Here is a 24,616-nt window from a genome sequence, read left to right on the forward strand (position 1 = left end):
CCCAGAATCACCCCTCCTGACCAAGAGGTGAAACTGACATTTCTCTTAATTACCTTAAGACAGGTTTTGCAAAGCACTTTCTTCAAGATAGCCCTGGGAAGAGCCGTGATTATCCCCATTTTACAGATGAGGAAAGTGAGGATCTGAGAAGATAATGGTTTACCCAGCGTCCCAAAGCTGGTAAGTGGTAGTGCTAGAAGCCAGAGCCCCCATCTCTCTTTTTTTTTTTTTTAAAACTCTTACCTTTTTAAATATCAATTCTAAAACAAAAGAGCAGAAAAGGTTAGGCGATTGGGCTTAAGAGACTTGCCCAGGGTCACACCGCTAGGAAGCATGTGAGACCAGATTTGAACCCAGACTCCAAGCCTGGGACTCTCTCCACCGTCCTACCCCGCTGCCCAGAGACTTCAACTCCAGAAAGCCAAAGCTAGTGAATTCACTTCCTCTCTAGCCTGCTAAGGTCAAATGCCTTCATCATGAATACCAAAAATACCTCCCAGAGATTATGCAATGGAATAACCACACCTCCCCAGGCCATATATGTGTATATAAGGGCACTCGGGAAGCTCAAACAGTCACCAGCCTCCACCAGGCGAGACAGTCACGCTGAGCCCCAGGACACCCAGGTAGGTAGGGTGACTAGCCCGGCTCCGGCTCGCAGTGCCTCTGTGTGCTTTTCTGCTTTGGCTGCCTTCTCTGAAACTGTCTCTGTGGCTGAAGCCACAATCTCAGCATCTTCCCGCCTTTTGGGGCTGGACAAACACTGCCTTATCTAACTCTGCTTTTCCTCTCTTGAATTTGTAGAAGAAAACAAAACAGATCCCACCCTGGCATCAGTGCCAGGTAGAAGGTAGTTTCCATAAGGAATATAAATGATGCTTTCATTTTCATCTTTGTATTCTCGGTGCCTAGAACAGTGGCTGTTCTACATGGTAGGGTTCATGGCACGATGGTTGGGCTCTGATCCTGTAAGTCTGCGGATGAATGCTCCCTAGGGTCCCTTTGTCTCCACTCAGATTGAGGGCTTGCCTCTGCTGAAAAGAGTTGCTTTAGAGTGCTGAGCTTGAGTTCAAATTTGACCTCAGACACATTTACTAGCTGTATGACCCTGGGCAAGTCACTTAAACTTGGTTTCTCAACTGTGAAATGGGGATAATAAAAGCATTTGCCTCCCAGAGTGGAGGATAAAATAATTCCTGTAAAGGTGTTTAATGAGGGCTTATTCCTTTTCCATTGCTGTCATCACAGAAACGATCATGGCCAGAGTCCCTGACGTGTTGGAGGCGCTGCAACCTTGCTATAGGTAAGCAGTCACTTTTCTTTATTTTAATTCCACAAGGGCAAAGGAGTCTGCACGCTGGCTAGTTCCAGGGAGAGGGTCAGAGCTGGATTGTCCTGTTATGGGAGTTGTGACCGGTGTGGGCGCAGGTCAGCAGGAAAGTCCATGGGGGCGCCCTAAATCTAGAATCAGGGCAGATTTAGATATAAGCCTTGGAAAAGCAAAATCCAGACAGAGCTGGAAGAAATTCTCTCCGAAGGAAGAACATTTCAGAAAGTTATTTACAAGACATGAGCTAGAACTGGTCTTTCAGCCTCAGAATCCCTTGTCCAACTACAAGTGATTGGCTGTCAGAGAAAGGAAAGAAACAGATCTGCCAAAAACCAATCAGGACTAGGGGCAGCTGGGTAGCTCAGTGGAGTGAGAGTCAGGCCTAGAGACGGGAAGTCCTAGATTCAAACCTGGCCTCAGACACTTTCCAGCTGTGTGACCCTGGGCAAGTCACTTGACCCCCATTGCCCACCCTTACCAATCTTCCACCTATGAGACAATACACTGAAGTACAAGGGTTTAAAAAAAAAAAAAAACAATCAGGACTCTGAACTGACTTCATGTGTGTGTGTGCGTGCATGTGCGTTGGGGTGGGGGGAAAGGGGGGCACACCCCTTTGTTTTCCTCAGTGGATAGAAAGTTATTAACTGAATAATAGATTAGAAATACTGAATACTTTAAAGAAATACAGTTTATTCTTTTTAGTAACACACACAAAGTAACAAACCGCTGTAACAAAAGGTTGAAAGCTTTCTGCTGAAGGTTAGCCTTCAGACTTGGTTTAAAGAATAAAAGAATTTCCAAGAGCAAGTTCAGTAGAAAAATTCATTTAGATCAATATGTTTTGTTTTGTTTTTAACCCTTAACTCCTGTGTATTGGCTCCTAGATGGAAGAGTGGTAAGGGTGGGCAATGGGGGTCAAGTGACTTGCCCAGGGTCACACAGCTGGGAAGTGTCTGGGGCCAGATTTAAACCTAGGACCTCCCATCTCTGGGCTTGGCTCTCAATCCACTGAGCTACCCAGCTGCCCCTAGATCAATATGTTTTGATAATAATTGCATGGTCCAGATCAAATTGCTTACCACCTCCAAATGGCGGGAAGGATGAGAAGGAGGGAGATGGGTTGGAACTTATAATTTTGGAAAATGTATGTTGAAAATTATTATAGCATGTAATTGGAAAATAAAATATCCTTGAATTAAAAATAAAGAAACAAAAAAGAAAAAATTAAAGAATAAAAGAGAATAGTATCATTGACAGGAAATAGTTCTGGGTAAAAAAGAGTCATTTGGACATTTTTTTAAACGACTTGTTCTCTTAACCAAATGAAGCATTTTGGTTTTTTAAAAATTGCTTTAATTTGTCTAGTAAATTATTATCCTGATAAAACAAAGGCCAAAGGATCACGAGTGCAGAATTAGAGGGGTCTGTGTCAATCGGGGTTTGACATACATAAATGTCTGCACTTTGAGCCGTAGGTAATTTGTAAAGATGACTCGAGAGCTGGTGTGATTAGAATCTGTCGGCGTGTACTACTTAAAAATAACGTGATCATTAAAATGTGTTGCCAAGGAGTGGTGACAAAACAAGAAACAAAATAAAACATTCCTCCGTGCTTTGTTTTTACAGTGAAAATGAGGGATTTATTTCGGACCTTGACCAAGCTTCACTGGCTCAGGTAAGGCAGGGGCCGTAAATCTCCTGAGATTTCTGTGCTTGCAAAAATCTGATCTTCATCATTGCTTCTCTGCGCTAGCGGAGAGGTCCAATGTAGACTTGTAGTGGATCCCAGTCCAGGTTGAATGGGAAAAGATTATATTTCCTTACAGTGAATTTCCTTTATAAAAGGTCCATTTCTCTCCCAGTACCTCAAGAGATACCTCAAGGGCCCTTTCTGAGCCATAAATACAATGATAGCAAAGGATCATAAGATTTTAGAGTTTTTTGAAGAGCACAGAGGGCAAGTCCAATTCCATCATTTTACAAATGTGGAAACTGAGGCCCTGGCAGGTTAAATAACCCTTCCCTTTGATATAGATACGCCAGCCTCTCTTCTAAATGGCCTGTTTCACTCACCCAATGAACACGTCCCAAATAACTTTTAAACTGCTTTTGCTGGAGACGTTTTAGCCATAAAGAGGGTTAATCAGAGGAGTTTTTTGATTGATTGGAAGAATTTGCCAGAAGATGAGTCTTTGTTTGGAATCTCAGATTGGTATTACTCCTCTCCTTCTTTGGAGTGTGTTCACAACCATTGGCACTTCAGAAGAAGGAGAGAAGACAATTTCTGATTAAGTCAGTAACTTTAGCTCCCTCAAGAAGAATGAGTTGGTTTAGAACTGCCTGCCAGGCTTCTGACACCAGGCACCAACTAAGGGATGGGTTTCCATTACTGTGGCCATCCTCAAGATGATTTGGTTGAAACAAATCTTTGGAACCAGACTCTCTTGGGAAGAAATCCTTCTTATTTAATGTTTGTTAAAGAGCATGTCCCTTCCGACCATATTTGGTAAATGTCTCCTTGCTTTGCCAAACTCTAGTGTCTTCATATAGCTTGTCTCCTTTTTCTGAAGTCCTCTCTAAATATCTTGCCTGCTAAGTCTGTGTGGTTCAACTCCCAATGACCTAGAGCGATGATGGGCAAACTTTTTAAAGAGGGGGCCAAAGGAAAGAAAATGTTCACCCATTAGTCTGTTTCTAAGGCAACTCTTTCGAAGTTTCATTGTATTGTATCCTACTCACTGATTTTGTCAGATTAAGAATAATGTCGCTGGGCGGCATGGAACATTTCAGGGGGCCGCATCTGGCCCGCAGGCTGTAGTTTGCCCATCACTGACCTAGATGAATTTATGCCTTGATATTCTATCATAGACTCTCTAATGTCATTAACTAATATCTCTTTATTGACATTAGCATGTCACCTCAACTTTTCCACTCCCCAATGAGCAGCTTTAAGATCACCAATGATTCAATCCAGTTGAGTCGTTTGAGGCTTCATCCCCACTTAGCTCTCTGTAAATTTTTAACACTTTTGACTACCCTGAATTGCTCCGGATACTTTCTTCTCACTTCACCTTCAAGGATATCATACATTCCTGGTTCTCCTTGTCTCTCTCAATCTATTCCTCTGTCCCCTTCATTTGACTTCTCATCCTTTTCCTAACTCCTTAATGTAGGAATTCCCCAAGAATCCATCCCTAAACATCTTCTCTCTCTACATTCTTTCCCATAGCAATATCACTTGCTTCCATGATTTCAACTTCACCCAGATGACTCCCAAGTTTCTATCTTTAATTCTGATTTCTCCCAACCAGAATTTCTAATGACTTATTATGAATTTCCACTTGGACATTGTCCTGCCAAACCTCCAATTCGACATATCCAAAACCAAGACTATCTTCCTCTCTTCAAATCCACTCTTTCTTCCAACCTTACTTTCTGTCCGTGACATGATTCATCCAGTCATCATGTCCTAACTCTGGGGTTGTCTTTAGCCAGTTCCTCTCTCTATCTCTGAGATTCAAGACTTATTGGTTTCATTCCTGCAACATCCCTCATATCAGCTGCCTTCTCTCTACTCCTGCTACCTTAGTAAAGGTGTAGTTCTTCAAGTTATATAATGAATATAATCTGAGTAACTCACTGCTAGATTATATGAACTATGATTAGAAGATAAGGGACTACTTTTTCTCTTAATGAGCCAGAATTTTAAAATAAAGAGGTTGCCTTTGTGAGTATTTTCCCCTTTGTATTCATCATCTTGGAAAGTTACATCCTTATTTCAGGGATGCTGTCTCTTCTCAAAGAATTCCATGAAGGAAATTCCACAAAAGGAACTTCTAAATGTTTTGAGGAATAACAGAATTCCTAGAATAAGTGCATAGTTTGAAAAAAAAAAAAAGAAGTGCATAGTTTCTCAAGATGGCCACTTTGAGAAACAACATTCATTTGTTCACTTTTTTTAACCCTTACTTTCTGGCTTAATAACAAATTTAAGACAGAAGGGCAAGGGCCAGGCAATTGGGATTGAGTGACTTGCCCAGAGTGACACAGGTAGGAAGTATCTGAGGCCAGATTTGAATCCAGGTCCTTCTGACTCCAGGCCTGGCACTATATACCACCAAGATGCCCCAGAACAATATCCATTTGGGTGAATAGGTTCTATAGACTAGTGGTTAGAGTTTGGAACTTAGAGCCAGGAAGACTGCCTAAGTTAACAGCCTATGTTACCCCAAGCAATTCACTAGACCTCTGTCTCAGTTTCCTCAAATATGAAATGAAGATAATAACAGTACCCATATCAAAGGATTGTTTTGAGGACCAAAAATTTATTTATATATATATATATATATATATATATATATATATATAATGTGTATAAAAGTGCTTTGCAAAATTTAAAATGCTATATGTCAGCTGCTATCATTATTGTAGTAGTGACTACTGTTGTTGCTTTATAATCACACCTTATATTGGAGATCTTGCAAATAGTTGCATAACAAAGTTTTTCTAAAGCACACAGAAAATACCTCTTGTTAAATTCAGTAAAATGAAGTTTCAATACTTAGGAGATCAAATATAAAGAAAGAATGAAAGGAAGTTTGGGGTGATCTACTCTTCATGTAAATGGGGCCAATCTTCTGTGAATCTATTGTGGAATACTAGATTTGAAAAGATATAAAGCTGGGCACAGTATTCATAGCTACCAGGGAAACTGAGGCTGGTGGCTCTCTCAAGTTCAGGAATTTTGAGTTGTAATATGATAGGTTAATCAGATGTTGAGATGGGGAGGGAAAGAAGAAGAGGGAGGGAGAGAGAGGGAAGGAGGAACAAAGAAAGGAAGAAAGAAAAAGAAAGAATAGACATCCTGAAGAAAGAAGCTTATTTCCTTGGTATTTTCTGAACCATATTTTTCTTTCCCCACAGGATTCCTTCTACCCTAGCTCCAGCTCACACCACAAGGAGAAGTGGTCAAGCTCTGAGTTTTCTAAGAAGGCCCACCAGCTTAATTTCCAAGAGGATATGGAAGCACCAGTTTCCAAAAGGAAAAACAAAAAGATGAGGCATCCCTTCAACAATGATTACCTTTTTGAAAATGTCAGCCTTCCAGAAAAGGATAAAGGTCAATACTAATGTCTTTTTTTCCATTTATAAGTGAGTGAGAATAAGAAAGTATGGGTGATATTGAGTCCAAATTCAAAAATGTAGAGAAAGTATAGATTGTTACTATCTGTACCCATGGAGAAAGTATCTTTATTAATGAGATCATAGTCATCAATATTTTAAATGATATTTCCAACTGAATCTGCTCTGGGAATTATTAATTGTTTAATAAGTTCCTTTAAAACGTGAATATCTGGAGAATCTTGTGGCCCTAGAGGGCAATACAGCATATGTGGCTTGTACAACATGACAACCTGTATTTGTTTGTCCTTCTCTTTGGAGGGAAGATGGTCTGAGCAATGCAGAGGTACTTTGCCAAGTGGCCCCTGCCTTCTGAGAATTACTCCAAGATCTCCATTCCTATGACACTGCTCTCTCTTCTCCATTGACCTTCTGACTACTCTCAGTTTCTTTTCCTGGATCATCATCCATGGCCCATCTCCAAATTGTTGGGGCCCTGCTAAAGCTCTGCTCTCTTCAGTTCCCATGAACTCAATTATTAACTCTATTTAGATGACTTCCAAATCTAAATAGCTAGACCGCTTCTCTCTCCTGAGTTCTAGTTCCACTTTAACAATTGCCTTCTGATCTCTCCACTTGGAGAGCTAATGGCCACCTCAAACTCAATATGCATAACAGATAACAGAACTGGTTATCTTCCCCCTAAATCCCTCTCTCCTGCAAACTTCCTGTTTTTTGGAGAGGGTACCATCATCCTTCTAATCACCTAAGTTCATAATCTCTCACATCTTCTATACTTCTCCCTCAGCCAAACCCTATATCCAATTAGCTGCCAATTCTTTTCAGTTCTACTTCCATAACATCTCTCACATCCATGCCCTTCTCTCCACTAAGATGGCCATCATTCTAGCTCAGGTTTTCCACACCTCTTCCCCTGGACCATAATGGCAGCAGCCTCCTAAACTAGACTCCTGGTTTCCAGGCTCTCCCTTCTTTAATCCTTCCTCCACCCAATGGCCAAAACAATCTTCCCAAAACAACATGGGCACTTTCATACTCAGGCAGTTTCAGCTATTCCCTATTGCCTCTAGTATAGATCAAGCTCTTAATTAGCCATTGAAGTTCTTTTCATTCTAGTTGTAGTCTGAGATTTTGTATTTCATTACAATTTCTTTTCTAACTACTTTCCATTCTAGCTAAATTGGCCTTCTTGCTGTTTCCTAATCTTAGTCTTCCACTTCCCACCTCCAAACTTTTGTACTCCATTTCCATAATGTACTCCCTCTTTGTGAGTCTAGCTTTTAGAATTCTTTCCTTCCTGGAAAGTTCAGACCATCCTCACCTGTTATCTTTTCCAAGAATGTGTTCCTTCCTTCTCCATCTCTTATTTGTCATTCCCTACAGGAAACTTTTCCTTATACTCCTAATTCTTTAAATCAAATGATCTTCAATTGATTTGTTAGTGTCTCATTGGAAGACAGTAATTTCCTGGAGAGACAAGATTATTTTTCATGCCTGACTTTGTATCCCTAAGACTTAAAGAGCCCTCAGGCACATAAAAGTTCTTAATAAATGTTGATTGAACTGAAATAAATTGTAAAAAATGACTCTCATCCTGACTAAAGCTATTAGTTAAAAGGAGACTCACCTTTATAGCAGCTTATACTAATTCCCTGGTACCTCCTCATGTGCTAGATTCTTCCTAAAGCAGCATGATCTAGAACTCTAAACTCTCCCATTCTTTAAATGCTTATTGGATTCATTAAATAATTCCCCAGAGTAGATTCATTGGGAAATGCTATTTCAGCATGTTGATGACTCTGATCTCATCAATGAGGGAACTGTCTCCAAGGGTACAGCTGGCAACTCATCTGCACCTCATCCTATGTGATTTTTGGCCAAGTCAACCCAGATTCTCCATCTGGAGGCCCTCCCCTTAGATACTGGGGAATCTTCTTCTACATCTCTTGACATTGCCTAGGTGGCTCTCCATCAATTATCCTTCATCCTCAATTCCCGACTTGCCCACCTTTGTTTTCTTTCATACTTTGAGCATCATGGGATCTTAACTTTAGGAATGGGAGTGGCCTCAGAGGGCATTCAACATTTCCTTTTATAGATGGAGAAACTGGGTTGCAATTGATTGAACTGATGGGTTTGTTGCATCTGAGCGATCCAGAATGAACTTTGGATATAAATGAATGGACTGATGGGTTTTCAACAGCTACTTTAATTGTATGTGTCATACCAATAGGGGACTGCCCCCAATTGGTTTCTTATCAATGTGCTTAGCAAACATTGGTTTTGCTCTCCTTCTCTTCCATTCCCCTCTTATCTCTAACTATTGTAGTTAGAAGACCTTTGTGGATATAAGATGATTATGTAAAATGATCACTTGGGGTGACTAGGCACTCAATATGATCATCAAGGGGGATTGTGTAAATGGAATTAGCTCTAGCCCATTCATAGTCAAAACTCTACTTACCCTAGGCATCTAGATTATATCATCCCCACCTCCCTCAGTGGGGAGGGGAGATAAGTTAATCACTCGTGACAATAAGTATCAAATCAAAGAACAAGGGACTGCCCTTTGGGCAGTCCAAATCAGTGTAGAGGCTGCCATTGGTCCACTTGAATTAGAGGTGGCCCACAGGAAATGACGAGAGATGCTATCTCTTTAAATATGTGGGTTACTAGCTGGTGAAGGAGTTCCAGCTTTGGACTTGGTGCTGAAGGTGCTCTGCTGAGACCTCAGAATGCTTCTACTCTGAATTGTCACGTGGGTAAGTTAGGCTGACTTCCTTGGCCTACCTTGGTGTTTCCAAACTCTGCCTTAAGTAGGCTTATAGCCTCTCTGATTTCTAAGGTCTTGAGGCTTGTAGCCTAGTTTAATTAGCCTTTTAACCTTCTCTCTCCGTCCAGGCCTCTCCAGGCCTGGACCAGCCTCTCCCTCTCTCTATTTCCCTATCTCTTACCTTCCTAATTGTAAATAAACTACCTTAAACCTGACCCTGACTTGGGTCTATTTTAATTATGGAATCAATCTGAATTGTTGATTCCTGGCAGCCACACTTTAAATATATATTTATAAAATATCTAAAATCTCCCTCTTACAAAACTGAGGTCCAGAAAGGGTAGATGACTCTTAAGGTCACCCAAGTGGTAAAGAGCAGAATCAAAATCACAGTCTACCTCTTCTGATTCCAAATCTAATATTCTTCCAACTGGGCCATCTTGCTGTTCTCCAGTAACTTATGGTTTGTTATATAGCCAACTCTTGCACCCAAAATTGCTTTGCAATTTTTCTTTGGGTGACTCATAACTTCAGTTCATCAGATGCTATGGAATTCTAAGACATAATCATACAGCATCATTGGAAGAATGATTATATTTTTTAAATGGGTCTTATACACACACCCCTTCAGGATGAGAGAGAGGTGACTAAAAGCACTATTCAGTTTCCCAAAGGCAATCCAACTCATTCTACTTTTCATCTTCCGTTTTGGTACCACTTCTCTGTCCATTCTCAGCATCCATTCAACAAGGTATATGGCCTAATAGATAAGCTACATGGGCTGTTTAATTGCAAATCTGAATGGTAGGCATTTTCCATCCATGTTTTTTTTTCCCTAGCTGAGGAACTCAGCCTCTATGGTTGAAAGCTTGGCCAAATTCTCTGAAAGACTGTAGATCCCATTTAGGAGTCTCTACAAAGTTCCAGGGCTGGATGCAAACATTATGATAGACATCTTTCAGTGTTTGGTGCCTTATGCTTCATTTAATATTAGCCATCAAAGAGTCATTGGATGAAGCAGTCTACATTACAACTGTCAATGTTACTAGTTCAATTTTTAAAAATAGGAAAGAAAAGATGGGTTGTCATGAGCATCATTCCCTCCTTCGGCCAAGGACCAGGTCCCAGAGCACAGTAAAGAAGCAGTATAATAGAAGAGAGAGACTAAAAACTGGCTGAGCAACCTTGGGCATGTCATTTAACCTTGAATAAAGTGTTTTTGCAATCTATAGATAAGAATCCATAATGTTTACCTGATGCAAAGTATTAATGATGGTTGTGTTTTCTAGATCTAACCAAATGCACCTCAGCTTCCTTCGCCTTTCAAAACAAGATGGATTTTAGATTCATTTCCTATACCTTCAAACAAATACTGAATGACCAAAATGCCCAAGGAATAATACAAACAGGAATGTACCTCAAAGCTGTTCCAATACAGGGCATGACACGTGAAGGTAAATTATAAACCCTGCTTGCTTCTTTTTCTCTTGTTCATCAAACTCTACTTTTCAGAGGAAAAAATTCTTTGTGCCCCTGGCTTTGCCTGCTGCTCATTTTCAAAGATGGAGGAGATCACAAGTGCTGCCTTACCTAATCCCAGGCAACACCTCATGACAGAGAAGAGGAAAATTAATATGCAAAATAAGATGTATATTTTTTGGATGTGGTCAATGTGGAAATGGCAGCCAAGTGGTGCAATGGATAGAATACCAGGCCTGGATTCAGGAACACTGAATTCAAATTCGGCTTCAGACACTTAGTAGATTTTCTAGCTGTATGACCCTGGATAAGTCACTTAACCTCATTTTCCCCATCTGTAAAATGAGATGGAGAAGAGAATAGCAAACCACTCCAGTATCTTTGCCAAGAAAACCCATGGAGTCATGTAGAGTGTGACATGACTCAACAACAGCAACAAATGATGGGAAGAAAAGACCATTGGTTTAGGAGTTTGGAGACTAGGTTGTGCCACTAATGAGCCAGGTCACCTCGAACAAGTCATTAATGTCTTGGAGTCTCAGTTTCCTCATTTAAAATAGGAGATTGGATTTCATGATCTCTAAAGTCTCTTCCAGGTTTATCGATCTCTTCCAAAGAGGTATTTATTAAGGGCCAACCATGAGTCAGGCACATTTGGAGAAAGTTATAATTCCGTGCCTTAAAAGCAGTTCAGGAAAAAACAAATTCCCAAGTATTCATTCAACATGCCTTCAATAGGCAACTTGACTTGATAATGTTCACTCAATGTGACACATGAGCAATGTCAAACTGAGCCAGACCAATGATCCCTTCAGCCCGTCTTTAGCTTTTTACCCCAAACAGCACAATAATTTAAAAAAGAAAGAGAAAGTGAAACAACACCACCAGAATAAATGTTTGGCGACAGACTGGCTAACTGTAAAGCAAGGTTTCTGAAAAAAAAAAAAAGAGAGAGAGAGAAGGGAGCATAGTGCAGCAGAAAGGATGCTGGCTCTGGAGTGTTGGTAACTGGATGGTGTAATGGATAGAGCAGTGGAAATGGAGTCAGGAAAATCTAAGCTCAAAGCCAACCTCAGACACTTCACCTCTGCCTGCCTCAATTTCTTCATCTACAAGATGAGGATGATAAAAGCATCTATTTCGTGGAGTTATTGTGAGGATCAAATGAGATCACATATTTAAAGTGTTTTGTAAACCCTGAAGCTCTATGGACATTTTCTATAGATGCTCTATAGAAAAAAACCTCATTTTTTTCTTCTTTTTCCCCCCAGTGATATTTGACATAGGCAAGTATGCAAACTTGGGACCTATACCACAGTATGTGATCCCTGTGACTTTAAGGATCTCAAACACAAACCTCTACGTGGCAGCAAGAAAGAAAAATGAACCTGTATACCTAGAGGTGAGCGATCTTTAAGATGACCCAGGCATTTTGTATTCCTGACAGGACTTTGAAGAAGACTGCGCCACCCCTTTATAATCAGCTTCAGTCATCCGCCCTTCCTTCTTCTCTTGTCTCTGTAGTATTAAAATCTGAAATGGTTCAGGGAGCTCCCAATGGAGCCTCATCAGTCCCCTTAGACTAAGGTTAAATAGAACAAAGTTTCAGAACTTTTCATTCTGAAAAAAAAAAAAAAAAAAAAGCCAGGAATTTCAGAGGGTAGCAAACTCAGTATGGTTCAGGAGGGTGACCTGGGCGCCAAAAACAAACAAAACATTCCCGGTTTCTTTGACCAATCCTCATATTACATGGGCTCAGGGCTCTTACCATCTGAGTTGCTTCTCTAGACACTTTCCAGACAATCCACATCCTTCTGAAATGATAGTGCCCCTGACTACATACAGTAGTCCAGCTGAGGTCTAGCAGGAGTAACATCAGGGCTTCCACCTCCTCCTATTTCTGGAAGCTCTACCTCTTTTTTTTCTTTTTTTAAAACCCTTAACTTCTGTGTATTCCTTGGTGGAAGAGTGGTAAGGGGGGGGGGGGGGGCAAGTGACTTGCCCATGGTCACACAGCTGGGAAGTGTCTGAGGTCGGATTTGAACCTAGGACCTCCCATCTCTAGACCTGGCTCTCAATCCACTGAGCTACCCAGCTGCCCTCTCTACCTCTTTTTAAGGGAATCACGTTAGCTTTATGGGCTTCCTCATCATACTGTTAGCTTGTGTTGAATTTAAAATCTACTGCACTTCCTAGATCTTTACCAGAACAATGACTGAGATCTCTAATGCTGCTTCTCCATCATCTACTTGGGAAGGGAGTTTTTTTGCACCTGGGTGTCAGACTCAATGTTTCTCTCTATCGAATTTCATCTTCTGAAGTTCAGCCCAGTACCCTAACCTCCCGAGATCCTTTTGGTTTCTGATTCCAACATCCTGAATTGCATTACATTTTACACTATTTAGTATGTATATTACATAATATACCATTTATTATTATACAAGATTATATGCCATATAACATGACAATATCATATATTGACATATAACTATATGATGAGCATATAACATGTTAATATAATATTTATATTACATTTTCATCCATTCTACATGTCTCCAACTTCTAGATGAAATCTTGGATGGACAGAAAATAATTAGAAAGAGATGGATGGAGAATATGTAGAAAGGGCAGTAATAATCACAAAAAACCATTACGGTTTCATCAGAAAAATATCATGCCAGACCTTCTTCCCTTCTTGCTTTCATTGAAGTAGAAGATGAGCAGAATTTAGCCAATCAAGTTAAACCAAAGCAAAGCAATAACACAATGCAATTGAATTTAAGTTAGGAATTGCCTGCATATGGAAGGTCTACCAGACCATGGACAAAAACCAGAAGTTTTCCATATTAAAGAAAAGCTCACACTCACCTAGACTTGGCATCAAGTCCAAATTTTATGGTTTTATAGTCCTGCTCTCAGCAGGTGGAGCTGATGGGCACAACTTACCACTTTATCCTAAAAGGGCTGGAATGGCTTGGCATTTATTTTCTAGCTCTGCTAGAAGATGAGCAAGCAACCAGAAGCTGATTACCTGCTATATACATGGGGTGGTCAGGACTCCCCTAACTGTATTAACCTCATAGAAACTCCCCACCCCAATTTTTTGAGGAGAAGATTTTGGGTAACCTGAAATGCTAGCAGATGCACTATTTAAAATGCCCAAGTTGTCAGTTCCAATTCCTCCTAGATTATAAATTCCTTGAGGGTATCCCACACAAAAGTTTGCATAGTGCCTGGCACACACACAAGGCACTCAATAAATATTTGACAAATGAATAAATCTGTGGTCTGCAGGTAAAGTTGATGAACCCAAACTCACAGCTGAACCCCCAAACCCAGTCCAATGGGAGATAGTCCTTGCTCTTTCAACCTGCTCTCCAGAACTCTGAAAGTCAAGTCAATAAGCATAGTTATTAGTACTTAGTACTCACTGTGTCCCAGACACTGTACTGAGTGCTAGGGAAACAAAGAGAAATCAGAACAGCTCCTGTCCTCAGAGAGCTGACATTCTAATGAGTGAGAAAACATGCAAAAAAATCATGCAGAGAAGACATATACAGGGAAAACCAGATAGAATCTTAAAAAGAAGGTTTTAGCATTTAGGAAATCCAGAAGAGGTTCTTGTAGGCTGTGGGATTTAAGCTGAGAAATAAAGGAAACCAGGAAAGCCAGGTAGTGAAAATAGGGAGGGAGAACAGTCCAGCCTCTCACTCTTCTGTTGCTACATGTAAAGAAGGACACTGGATAGGCCAGAGACAAAACTAGCAACTGAGCCCCAGACCCCTTTCCTACTTTCCTTTACCCCATACACTTAATGGCTAAGACACAGAAAGGCTAAAAGCTTGGCAACAAAGCACTTACCTCTACATGGCACAAAGAAAAGGATGTGATGCTCCTACCTCCCTCTGCCCACCCACCATACCCGTCTGCCCCTTTCACCACTGTCCCTGCTATCGCTGTTCATCCAGGATGCCACTCAATCAATTGGCCTGAAATCCATCCTTAAGAATCCATTTGCCATTATTCTTGGGGAGAGGGGAACGTTGCATCTGGTAGGCCAGACACCAAGGGACAAAATGGATTGTCTTCTACCAGCCTCCCTCTGTTCACTTAACAAACCTACTCTATTCTCTTTGCTGTAGGAAATTCCAGAGACACCTCAATGGATTGATGGTTCTCAGAGTAATATCCTCTTCTACCAGTTAGAAGCTCAGAATTACAGCACCTTTAACTCTGTTGCCAATCCAGAATTGTATCTGGCTACATCCCCCATGGAAGATCAGATGGTGCACATGGCTGAAGGACTGCCTTCTCTTATTCACTTCCTAGTGAGTGACGCATAAAGCACAGACTTTGGGAAGACGAAAGGACCTACCATAGTAATCTCATCAGAGCATCATTTCTTTGGAGTTGGGAGGCAACCTCCAAGACCTTCTTGTCCAACTTCCTCATTTTGAAGGTGAGGAAACTGCTTGCCCATGGTCACACATATGAAGCATCAGAGGCAGTAGTTGAACCCACACCCTAACTACAGAGCTACCACGCTTTCCACTGAATCATACTGCTGTGGTCTAATGTGCCAAGATGGTATGTACTATGTACATGATGCAACCAAATCTTTTACTCTTAGTCATGTGCTATGCATATGGCTTTGGGATAAGCCTTTGTTATTCTAAATAGATGTTTTTGAAGGAGTTCAGAATCCAGTGGACCTAGCACTAGCTCAGGATGATCATTTACTAGTTGGAGAATATCCTAAATTTTGCAAAGGGCTAATCGTTTTAATTAATATTTGTTATAGTACTTTTATGAGGTAGACTACCACTGACCATGACCATCTGAGAGCATGGGCATTATTCTAATTATATTATGGAGGGATGAAGTGAGGAAGGAGAAAAATTGAGACATGTAGAATGTAGAAGGTAAAACAACCAGAATCTGAACCCCCCCAACCCCGGAATCTTTTTGCCTGTTGCTTAGGAAACTTCCTATTTCCCTTCTCATCTTTATTTGCTGAGTGGGTTTCAGATAAGTAGTACAGCTCAGTTCACCATCTTTAAGATAGAGAACTACTCCTATATCCTTCCTATCTGGAAGAGAACTGCTAACAATATGGTCATATCTATCAAACCTTTTGAGGGCCTCTGAACCATGAAATCACAAATTTCAAGAGTGAGACCTTCAGTGGCCAACTAGTCCAAATTGCCCATGAAGAGAGCAAGTCTAATCCCTCCACCATGTAACAACCCTTCAAATACTTGAGTAGAGCTCTCAGAGCCCCTCTGAGTCTTCTCTTCTCCAGGCTAAATATCTCCATTTCATTCAATCTATTCTAAAATGCCATGGATAGGCTCCTCTCTATCCTTATTGCCCCCTTCTGAATGCTCTCCTGCTCATCAGAAACCTTCTTAAACCAGGATGCCCAGAACCGAACACATGACTCTAGATGAGGGCTGAGAGGGGCTCTGAGTACAAACACAAAGTGTTTCGAAAGATGCGAAAATGGTTACATCTATGGGTTGTTTTACTGCAAAGCCTGGCATTAATGTGTGGAAAGAGCAGAATAACAAAATGACCACCATCTTCTGCCTTAAGTCTTTCCTGATCTTCCCAGCTACTAGTGTCCTTTCTCCCAAACTACTTTGTATTCATCTTCTTTCCATGTATCTGTATTTATTCACAGGATACTTATTTATTTACTAATATAAATGTGGTTGTTTCTCCCATTATAATGTAAGCTTTTTGTGAAGAGGAAGTTATTTCACATGGGATGGCACATAATAGGTACTTAGTAAATATTTATTAGCATGTGTAGATATATATATATGTGTATTTATATCTCAAATTATGTTCCTTATTTATTATTATTAATACATTTAAAGATTTATTGTTACTACAAACATGAAAAGATTAAACATATTTAAAGATTCAACAAAGTGTATTTTGATTTATTTCCAAATAAGCCTGGTATGAAATGACTGTCCCTTGCATTTGGGGCCCAGCTATGGTTTCCCTTTGAATGATGACTGGAAACTCTATTTCCAGAGCTTGTAACTGCTTTGGGTTGATCCAAGTGTTTTTGCTCCAACTAACAGTTCTGCATGAGCTGGCCATTCCCAGTGAATGACAGTAGAACCAGCTTCCTTCAAGGAGTACTTGAGAGCAACTATGACTATTACTGTCAAGCCCCTAGTAGGCAGCCTCTGGGCATTAATAGGACCATTAAAGGAATAGAGCTGTTTTCTTTGGGTCATTGTACTTTCTCTCTTTCATTACACCCTATGTATGTGTCAGCATTCTTGGGTCACTCATTCTCATCTATAATCAAACCACAGTAGGTGAGCCTTGTCGTGGGTGGTGTGTTGACAGACACGTCTCACTTCAAACTAAATCTTTTTTCACATGAGCCAAGCCACGTGTCCTTTATATTGTATTTGTGCAGTTGATTTTATGGAGCCCAAATGCAAGACTTTGCATTCATCCCTATTAACTTTCATTTTATTACATTTAGGCACTTGTTCTAAACTAACGGAAAACAGCTGGATTTTCATATCTGCTTCTGCATTAAATCTGTGGCAATGAGATGTTTTGGTGGAAGTACATAAATGAAAATGAAGTAGTCAAAATACAAAATCCAGCCCTTCATAGATATGCAGTAGGAAAAGTAGAGGAGTATTTTAATGGGTAACTGATGTCTTAGAATTATTATAAAAATTGTTTTGACCTCATGGGCTCCCTGAAAGGATCTCAAGGAATGCTCCAGATGTCCAGGGACCCCACTTTGAGAATGGCTGTTCTCTATCAATAGGCTTCACAAAGAACAACACACATAGTGGTTGCTCAACAATAATGCACTGTTGGTAATGAACTATAGAATAGATTAAAATGATGGAAGTGTGATAGTATACATTTTTTAAAGGTCAGAACCTTTAGTTCCTTCTATTCATCTTTGGACAGTGTGAACTCCGGGCCCTTTACTCCTATGCTTGCCCTCTTGGAACATTCTTCTGATTACTGGATTTCCTTCATAAAAGAGGATGCCCAGAACAGAACAGAACCCTCTCCATGTGAGGCGGTCAAGGCAGGAGTGTCAGAATCGTCTCCTCCTTGTTCTCAGAAGCAACGCAGCCAGTGAGCGTCTGGTCATTTTGGTTGCTGCGTTACATTCTTGTCACATACCAATTTTGTGGCAGACTAAAACTTCCAGATCCTTCTCCGAGAAACTGCAGTCGAATCTTTCTTCTTGCATTTTGTCATTGTGAAATCATTTTTTTAAATTCAAACGAATGGAAGTTTTACATTTATTTATCTTTAAGTTTCACGTCATTAAATTTGATCCAATGTACTAAAATACAAGCATCTTTTGGAATCCTGATTCTATCTCCCTTCCAAGGCATCACTTGTCCTAGCAAATGTATAAGAGTGCTGTCTACATATTTATTTGTAGTTATTTCAATAATTTGCAATTATTGAAGTAATCAATAAATATATTAAACAATAGTGCCTTGGAGCCCTGGTAGGTTATGGATTCTACATAAAGCTTGGTGCAAAGAATTTCTCTTAAGGGACAGCAAGGTAACACAGTGGATAGACTGCAGTGGGGAGGTCCTGGCTTCAAATCTGGCCTCAGACACTTCCTTGGGCCAACAAGACCTTGGGTAAGTCACTAATCCCCAACTGCCTAGCGCTTGCCACTCTTCTGCCTTGGAGACAATACACAGTATTTGCTCTAAGACAGAAGGTAAGGGTTTAAAAAAAAAAAAAAAAAGAATTACTATTAAGACAGAAGGTGAGGGTTTTTTTTAAAAAAAGATGAATTCACCTAAGCACCTTGGTTTTGACACTTCTGCTTTTGAGATGATTTGGCCAAGATCTCATTCCAAATGCTCCTAAAAGGAGGCTATGCCATGGAGGTTTTCTTCTCACAACAGTAGAAGGAACATCCATAGACCAACCCAGCATGAGACTCAAAGGTAGCCCCGCACTGGTGTCCAGAGAAAGGAAGCCCCAGATGCTCCCCGATAGTGGTAGAGGAGGGAATACTCAGAGGAATCGTGGTGATGTCATCAGGACATGGGCTACTGAGTGGCCAATTGGCAATGGCCAAGAGCCCCTCACTGGCTCTACTGCTTTTTGCTGCTCCCTGCTGGTGTGCTTCTGAATGTCAGCCACTACCTAGTCCTGCTGACTGGTTTTTAACAGAGATTTAGAGTGGGAGAGAGCTCAGAGTCCATCTCTCTCATTTTTACAGAGGAGGAAAGTGACTCCTAGAGACATTGGGGGGTTGCCCATGGGATATGCTACTAATAAGTACAAGCATCAAGATTTGAACCCATGTCCTCTGTCTCTCCCCATGGAGGGAAGAGGACAAGAGAGGACAGGGCAAGAGAGAAGAAAGGAAAGACAATATTTGTAAAGAGCTGTAAGCCTTCAGAGGGTTATAGAAATAGATTATTAGCTCCTGGGAAACAGTGATCCTTGCATTCTTTGACTCTGGATCTCCAAAGCCCAGCACAGTGCCTTGGGTGCACATTGTAGGAAGGCTCTAGCCATCTTCTTCTGTCCTCTCTTTAGAGAGAGTGAGGTACCAACTATGGACATCCATAGTGCTGAACAGCTCCCTTAAGAACACTCACAATCCTCAGACCAAGATGGTTCTTGACCCAGAACAGACTTCCTCACTTTTTTCTGTCCTCATGCCCCTTAGATTTCAGTAAAACTTCCTAGACTCTCCTTTTAGTATTAAAAGAAATAAATTCTAGTATTTTCCATACACATACACCCCTATAAAATAAAATAATTAAAGCCTCTGAGCACATTTACTAAGAATGGGCTAGACTTCTTAAATTTGTTCTCCAAAGCTATTATGACTCCTATATTTGCCACAGCAGCAGTAGAAGTCCTGCCCTGCCTGGCTTTGTCAGCCAACATCCGATGGGTTATTTTTTTTTTATATTCTCCAATCTAAAGAGGCTCCAGGACTATAAGGTCCCTATTCCTCCACCCCGAGCTAGGAGAAAGGATGTTTTATAGTGTAGGTTAGTTGTTTATTTTATTCTGAAATTAAAGCATGTGGAATAAAAAGAATGTTGTTTTTACACAGGAAAAGAAATTTGACCAGAAATCAATGCTAAAAAATCAAATCAAAATATCCCCCATGCATAGCGTGGAGAATGCATGCCACAGGGTGGGAACATTTACCCAAAGATAAATCCATCGAGAGAAAATCTTGGCCCATTCTACATTTGCTAACATTTTTCTTACACATGATTCATTGTTTTATTTGTTTAATAGGAATAAGAGATAGGATGTTGCTCTGGAACATATGAGAGAGGAAATCATTGATAAAGGGTGATTTAACCCCGAGGTAAAGTCCAGGAGAAACAATTTCCTCCTCACTGATAACAATACATTAACTACTGATGAAATTCCTTCCAGGATACACGTCTACAGAGAAATAAAAATTGCCAGGCTCTGTGCCCGGATGACTTTAGTAGATAGTATTTCATTTCCCAATTGCACCACTATCCTGTAAATTTGACAGATATTCAGAATATATGTCTCCAGTCTAGTTAAAGAATAATCCCTCATAGGAGTGACAAGGGTAAAAACCAGTTCATGACAATCTAGGTTATGGTCAAGCTCCCTCTGAACCATTTAGGCTGAAACGTAATGTCTTGGCATTTTTTTTTTCTTTTAAAATAAGCAAATTCGAAAAATAGGTGTTTTCTAGGGAGTATCCCAAGGACTTGAAAGGCTCCCCATCTCCATTTTCAGCAAAGGGCCATCCAGGTTCTCCAGATTTTAGTGAGAATAAACATTCCCTATGACCCACAGTGGGCTGCAGAGAAAGCATTTTCTCAGCAGAATATCACTAGTAAATATCTAACATACTGCTTTCTGGGAATGCCTCAATAATGAAGCAAAAATCAATATGGTAGCCATGTCTGTTCTACCCAGAAGATATTATAGAAAAGTGAAGAAGGCACTAAACATGGACATAATTTCAAATCTCTGTTCTGCCACTCACAAAGCAAGGTGGTAATACTCTATGGGCTTTCGTGTCCTTATCTGTAAAATGGGGGGATTGAACGAGATGATTCCTAAGTTCACTGAACCCCTCCTGGCCTCAGTTACTTGAAAATATAAAATGAAAGTAATAATAGCACCTACCTTCCATGGTTGTTCTGAGGATTAAACAGTTATAAAGCACTTAGCACATAGTAGGCACTTCATAAAGGCTTGCTTCCTGATCACAGTAATCTGTGGTTTAATAAATGCAAAGATCCAATCTTTAGGGACAAAAACTCACTGTTGGACAAAAACTGCTGGGAAAATTGGAAAGCGGTTTGGCAGAAATTTGATATACAACCAATACCTCACATTGTATACTAAGAATAAGTCAAAATATGTATGTGATTTAGACATAAGGAATTATACCAAGGGGCAGCAAGGTAGCTCAGTGAATAGAAAACCAGATCTGGGAGTCAGGAGAGCCTGGGTTCAAAACTGGCATCAGATACTTCCTAGCTCTGTGACCCTGGGCAAGTCACTTAAACCCTATTGCCTAGCTTTTACTTTTCTTCTGCCTTAGAATCAATACTTAGTATGAATCCTAAAACAGAAGGTAAGGGTTGTTTTTTTTAAAAGGTGATACTGTAGGTAAATTAGGGGATCATGGAACAGTTTACCTGTCAGATCTATGGATAAGGGAAGTATTTATGACCAAACAAGAAATAGGAGAGCATTATAAGATATAAAATGGATTATTCCAATTATATTAAATTAAGGTTTTGCACAAACAAAAGGAAATTAGAATTAGAAGGAAATTAGGGAATTAGAAGGAAAGCAGAAAACTTGGGGGTGGGGGTGGATTTATAGCAAGTTTCTCTGATAAAGACCTGATCTTTCAAAAATATGGAGAAATATAAATCATTCCCCTATTGATAAATGGCCAAAAAATATGAAAAGGCAATTTTCAGATAGAGAAATCAAAGCTTAATAGTCATATGAAAAAATGCTCTCAATCACCATGGAATGTAGAAATGCACTTTAAAACAACTCTAGGGTATTGTCTCACATCTATCCAATCAGTGACCATGACAGAAAAGGAAAAGGACAAGTGTTAGAGTTGGTGTGGGAAAGCAAGGGCTATAAGGTACTTCTGCTGGAGTTGTGAGCCAATCTGACCATCCTGGAGAGCAATTGGAGACCAGTCTGCTGGAAGGATTAAAGGGAGCTCTGCCTCCAAACTTGGATCAAAATCTCCACCTGTCACAGCTTGTTATATTAGCTTTCCCAGGCACTGGTTCAGGGGTAATGCAAGGTTTTGTGCTGTGGGTCTGACAAATTGTTTCACGGGGACAAGGGAAATAAAAGCCCTCGAGGAGCCATCCATGGGGAGATGGGGGTGGTGATGCAGTAGATGTGGACCTTAAGCTTGACCCAGAAAACTAATTCTCATCTGTGAATGGAGCTGGACACTTATGAACTGATTGTTTTCAGCCTGAATTACTTTTTACTGAATCTATTATTGTTGTTGTATCGCAACTCCATATGTAGGAAGGGGTCCACCTTCCATATGATGACACATCTTTCCATCAGATGAGTATGAGGAGGGAAATCCCATCATCACAAAGTATTTCCTATCCCCCTCATTACCCTGGAGCACCAGTAAGTTTCTACCTCAGAACAAAATAAATACATCCATGTATAACCTGTATTATGTATAGGTATACATACATATGTGGGGTTAGTCTCTGTGATGAGTGAGAGCAGCTCAGTGTGATCTGGTACTAAGAGATCTGGAGCACTGGGGATTCTTGAGTACCAGAGAAGATCTCTGTGACCCAATGAGGCCGGAAGTAAGCACCACCAGGACAATTTATGCAGCATTACAGAGAAAAAGGACCTTAAAACTCTGATTGAGGGAGCAGCAAGGTGGCTCATAATAGAATATTCAGTAATAGAACAGAAAGCCTGGTCCAGAGACCATGTTGAAATCTGGGCTCAGACACTTCCCTAGCTGTGTGACTTGAGGTTAAAGTCACTTAACCCCAACTGCCTGGCCCTTACTTCTCTAATTCCTTGGAACCAATACACAGTATTGATTCTTAGAGAGAAGGTAAGAGTTAAAATAAAAAAATTAAAAAACCACTTTGATTAATGCAATGATAAACCAGAGAACGGAAGATGAATCCCACCACTCTACCTCTAGTCAGAGGGGATGGGTTTAAAATGTAGAGTAAGACACTTATTTTTGGACATCGTCAACACAGGATTTTGTCTTTCTGTACTATGTATGTTTGTTGAAGGACTCGGGCTGGGGGTTGGAAGATCATGGGAGACATCAGAAAATAAATGTGTTGGCTATGCTTGGACAGCCACAAGAGCCATTTATACCAGAGCTTACAAACTAGTTTCAACAAGACATAGATGAGATTATCTGTGACAAGGTGAGTCCGTATTTCTTCCACCTGAAAGCATCTTACTTTTCAATGTCATTTGAACCAGGTTAACTGAGAAGCCTTGAGAAGAACACTGGGCAGTCCTCTGGGGGCAGGGGGACCCATATCCAGAACTCCTACATCCTCCACAAAAGGCACAAAGGCCTCCAGACACCATGAATCCACACTCTGTGCCCCACAAAGTGCCCATGACCCTACACACATAATGCCCCCTATACCTCTGACTCCAAGATGCCTGACCTGTATACTCCTAGTGCTCCCCAAAGTCTCCATAACTTCATCCCTATTGCCTCCTAAAGTTCTCATGACCACTATACCCCCTAGTGACCCCTAAAGATCCCTACACCCCAAATGCCCCCAAAGTAATTGACTCCTACACCCCTTGGGCCCCCCAAAGTCTCCAAGACTCCTATAATCCCTAGTGCCTCCTAAAGTTCTCATGACCACTATACCCCTAGTGCCCTCCAAAATCCCTAATAATCCTAATGCCCCTCAAAGTAATCATAACTCCTGCACCCTTAGGGCTCCCCAAATTCTCCATGACTCCTATAATCCCTGGTGCCTCCTATAGTTTTCAAGTACCCCTAACACCGCCAAAGTAATCATGACCCTCCCTTATACCCCTAGTACTCCCCAAAGTCCCCTACACTCCCTAGTCTCCATGACTCCTATAATCCCTAGTGCCTCCAAAGTTCTCATGACCACTATACCCCTAGTGCCCCCAAAGTCCCTAATAACCCTAATGCCCCCGAAAGTAATCACGACTTACACACTTCTAGTACCCCCAAAGTACTACATCCCTACAGCCCTCCATGACCCTACCCTCTCAGGTGGCCCCTATAGCCTCTAATGTGCTCCTAGGGCCCCCAAAGTTCTTTACACTCCTAGTGCTTCCAATACTTCTAATGCCCCCCAAAGTCGTCTCTGGTGTGCCCCCTTAGAGTGCCCCCGAAGTCTTCACAACCCAAGGTCCTCCGAGTCCCCCAAAGTTCCCATTGTCCCTAGGATCCGTCAAGGCCCCGTGACCCCCTCGGCCCTCTCGCCCTTTAAGGTGCCCCACACCCCACAGAGAGCCCCAACACAGATCCCAGCCCCACTCCAGCCACACCCTCCCAAAATCCAGCGCGCCACTGCAGGTGGCAGTTAACGGAAGCACCCAGCTCGCGTCAGCGGCCCGCCGAACCCGCCCCGCCCCAGCCGCCGCCTCATCCAATCACCGAGCCCAGGAGGCGGATCAAATGGACACGAAGGCCAATTGTCAAACGGTCCGTTTCCAGCCGCCGGGATCTCTTTCCGGATTTCCATTGGCAGGTTTCAAAACCACGGCAGCCAATGCGAGAGGAGAGAAGAAGCCGGGCGTTGGGGAGAGTTGGGCGCTGGTTGCGCCCTGGTTGCGCCCCAAGCTGAGGCTGCTGTGGAGCC

General features: G+C 41.2%; 1 protein-coding gene across 1 annotated transcript; it reads left to right on the plus strand.

The window, feature by feature from the left end:
- Positions 1-1,256: 1,256 nt before the first annotated feature.
- IL1A (interleukin 1 alpha) lies at positions 1,257-15,070 on the plus strand. Its single transcript, XM_044662573.1, has 6 exons — positions 1,257-1,303; positions 2,960-3,008; positions 6,257-6,452; positions 10,538-10,702; positions 11,999-12,129; positions 14,870-15,070. The coding sequence occupies exons 1-6, from the start codon at positions 1,257-1,259 to the stop codon at positions 15,068-15,070; spliced, it is 789 nt and encodes a 262-aa protein (XP_044518508.1).
- The last annotated feature ends 9,546 nt before the right edge of the window (positions 15,071-24,616 follow it).

The sequence above is a fragment of the Gracilinanus agilis genome, chromosome 2, assembly GCF_016433145.1.
Source record: "Gracilinanus agilis isolate LMUSP501 chromosome 2, AgileGrace, whole genome shotgun sequence".
NCBI classification, from domain to species: Eukaryota; Metazoa; Chordata; class Mammalia; order Didelphimorphia; family Didelphidae; genus Gracilinanus; species Gracilinanus agilis.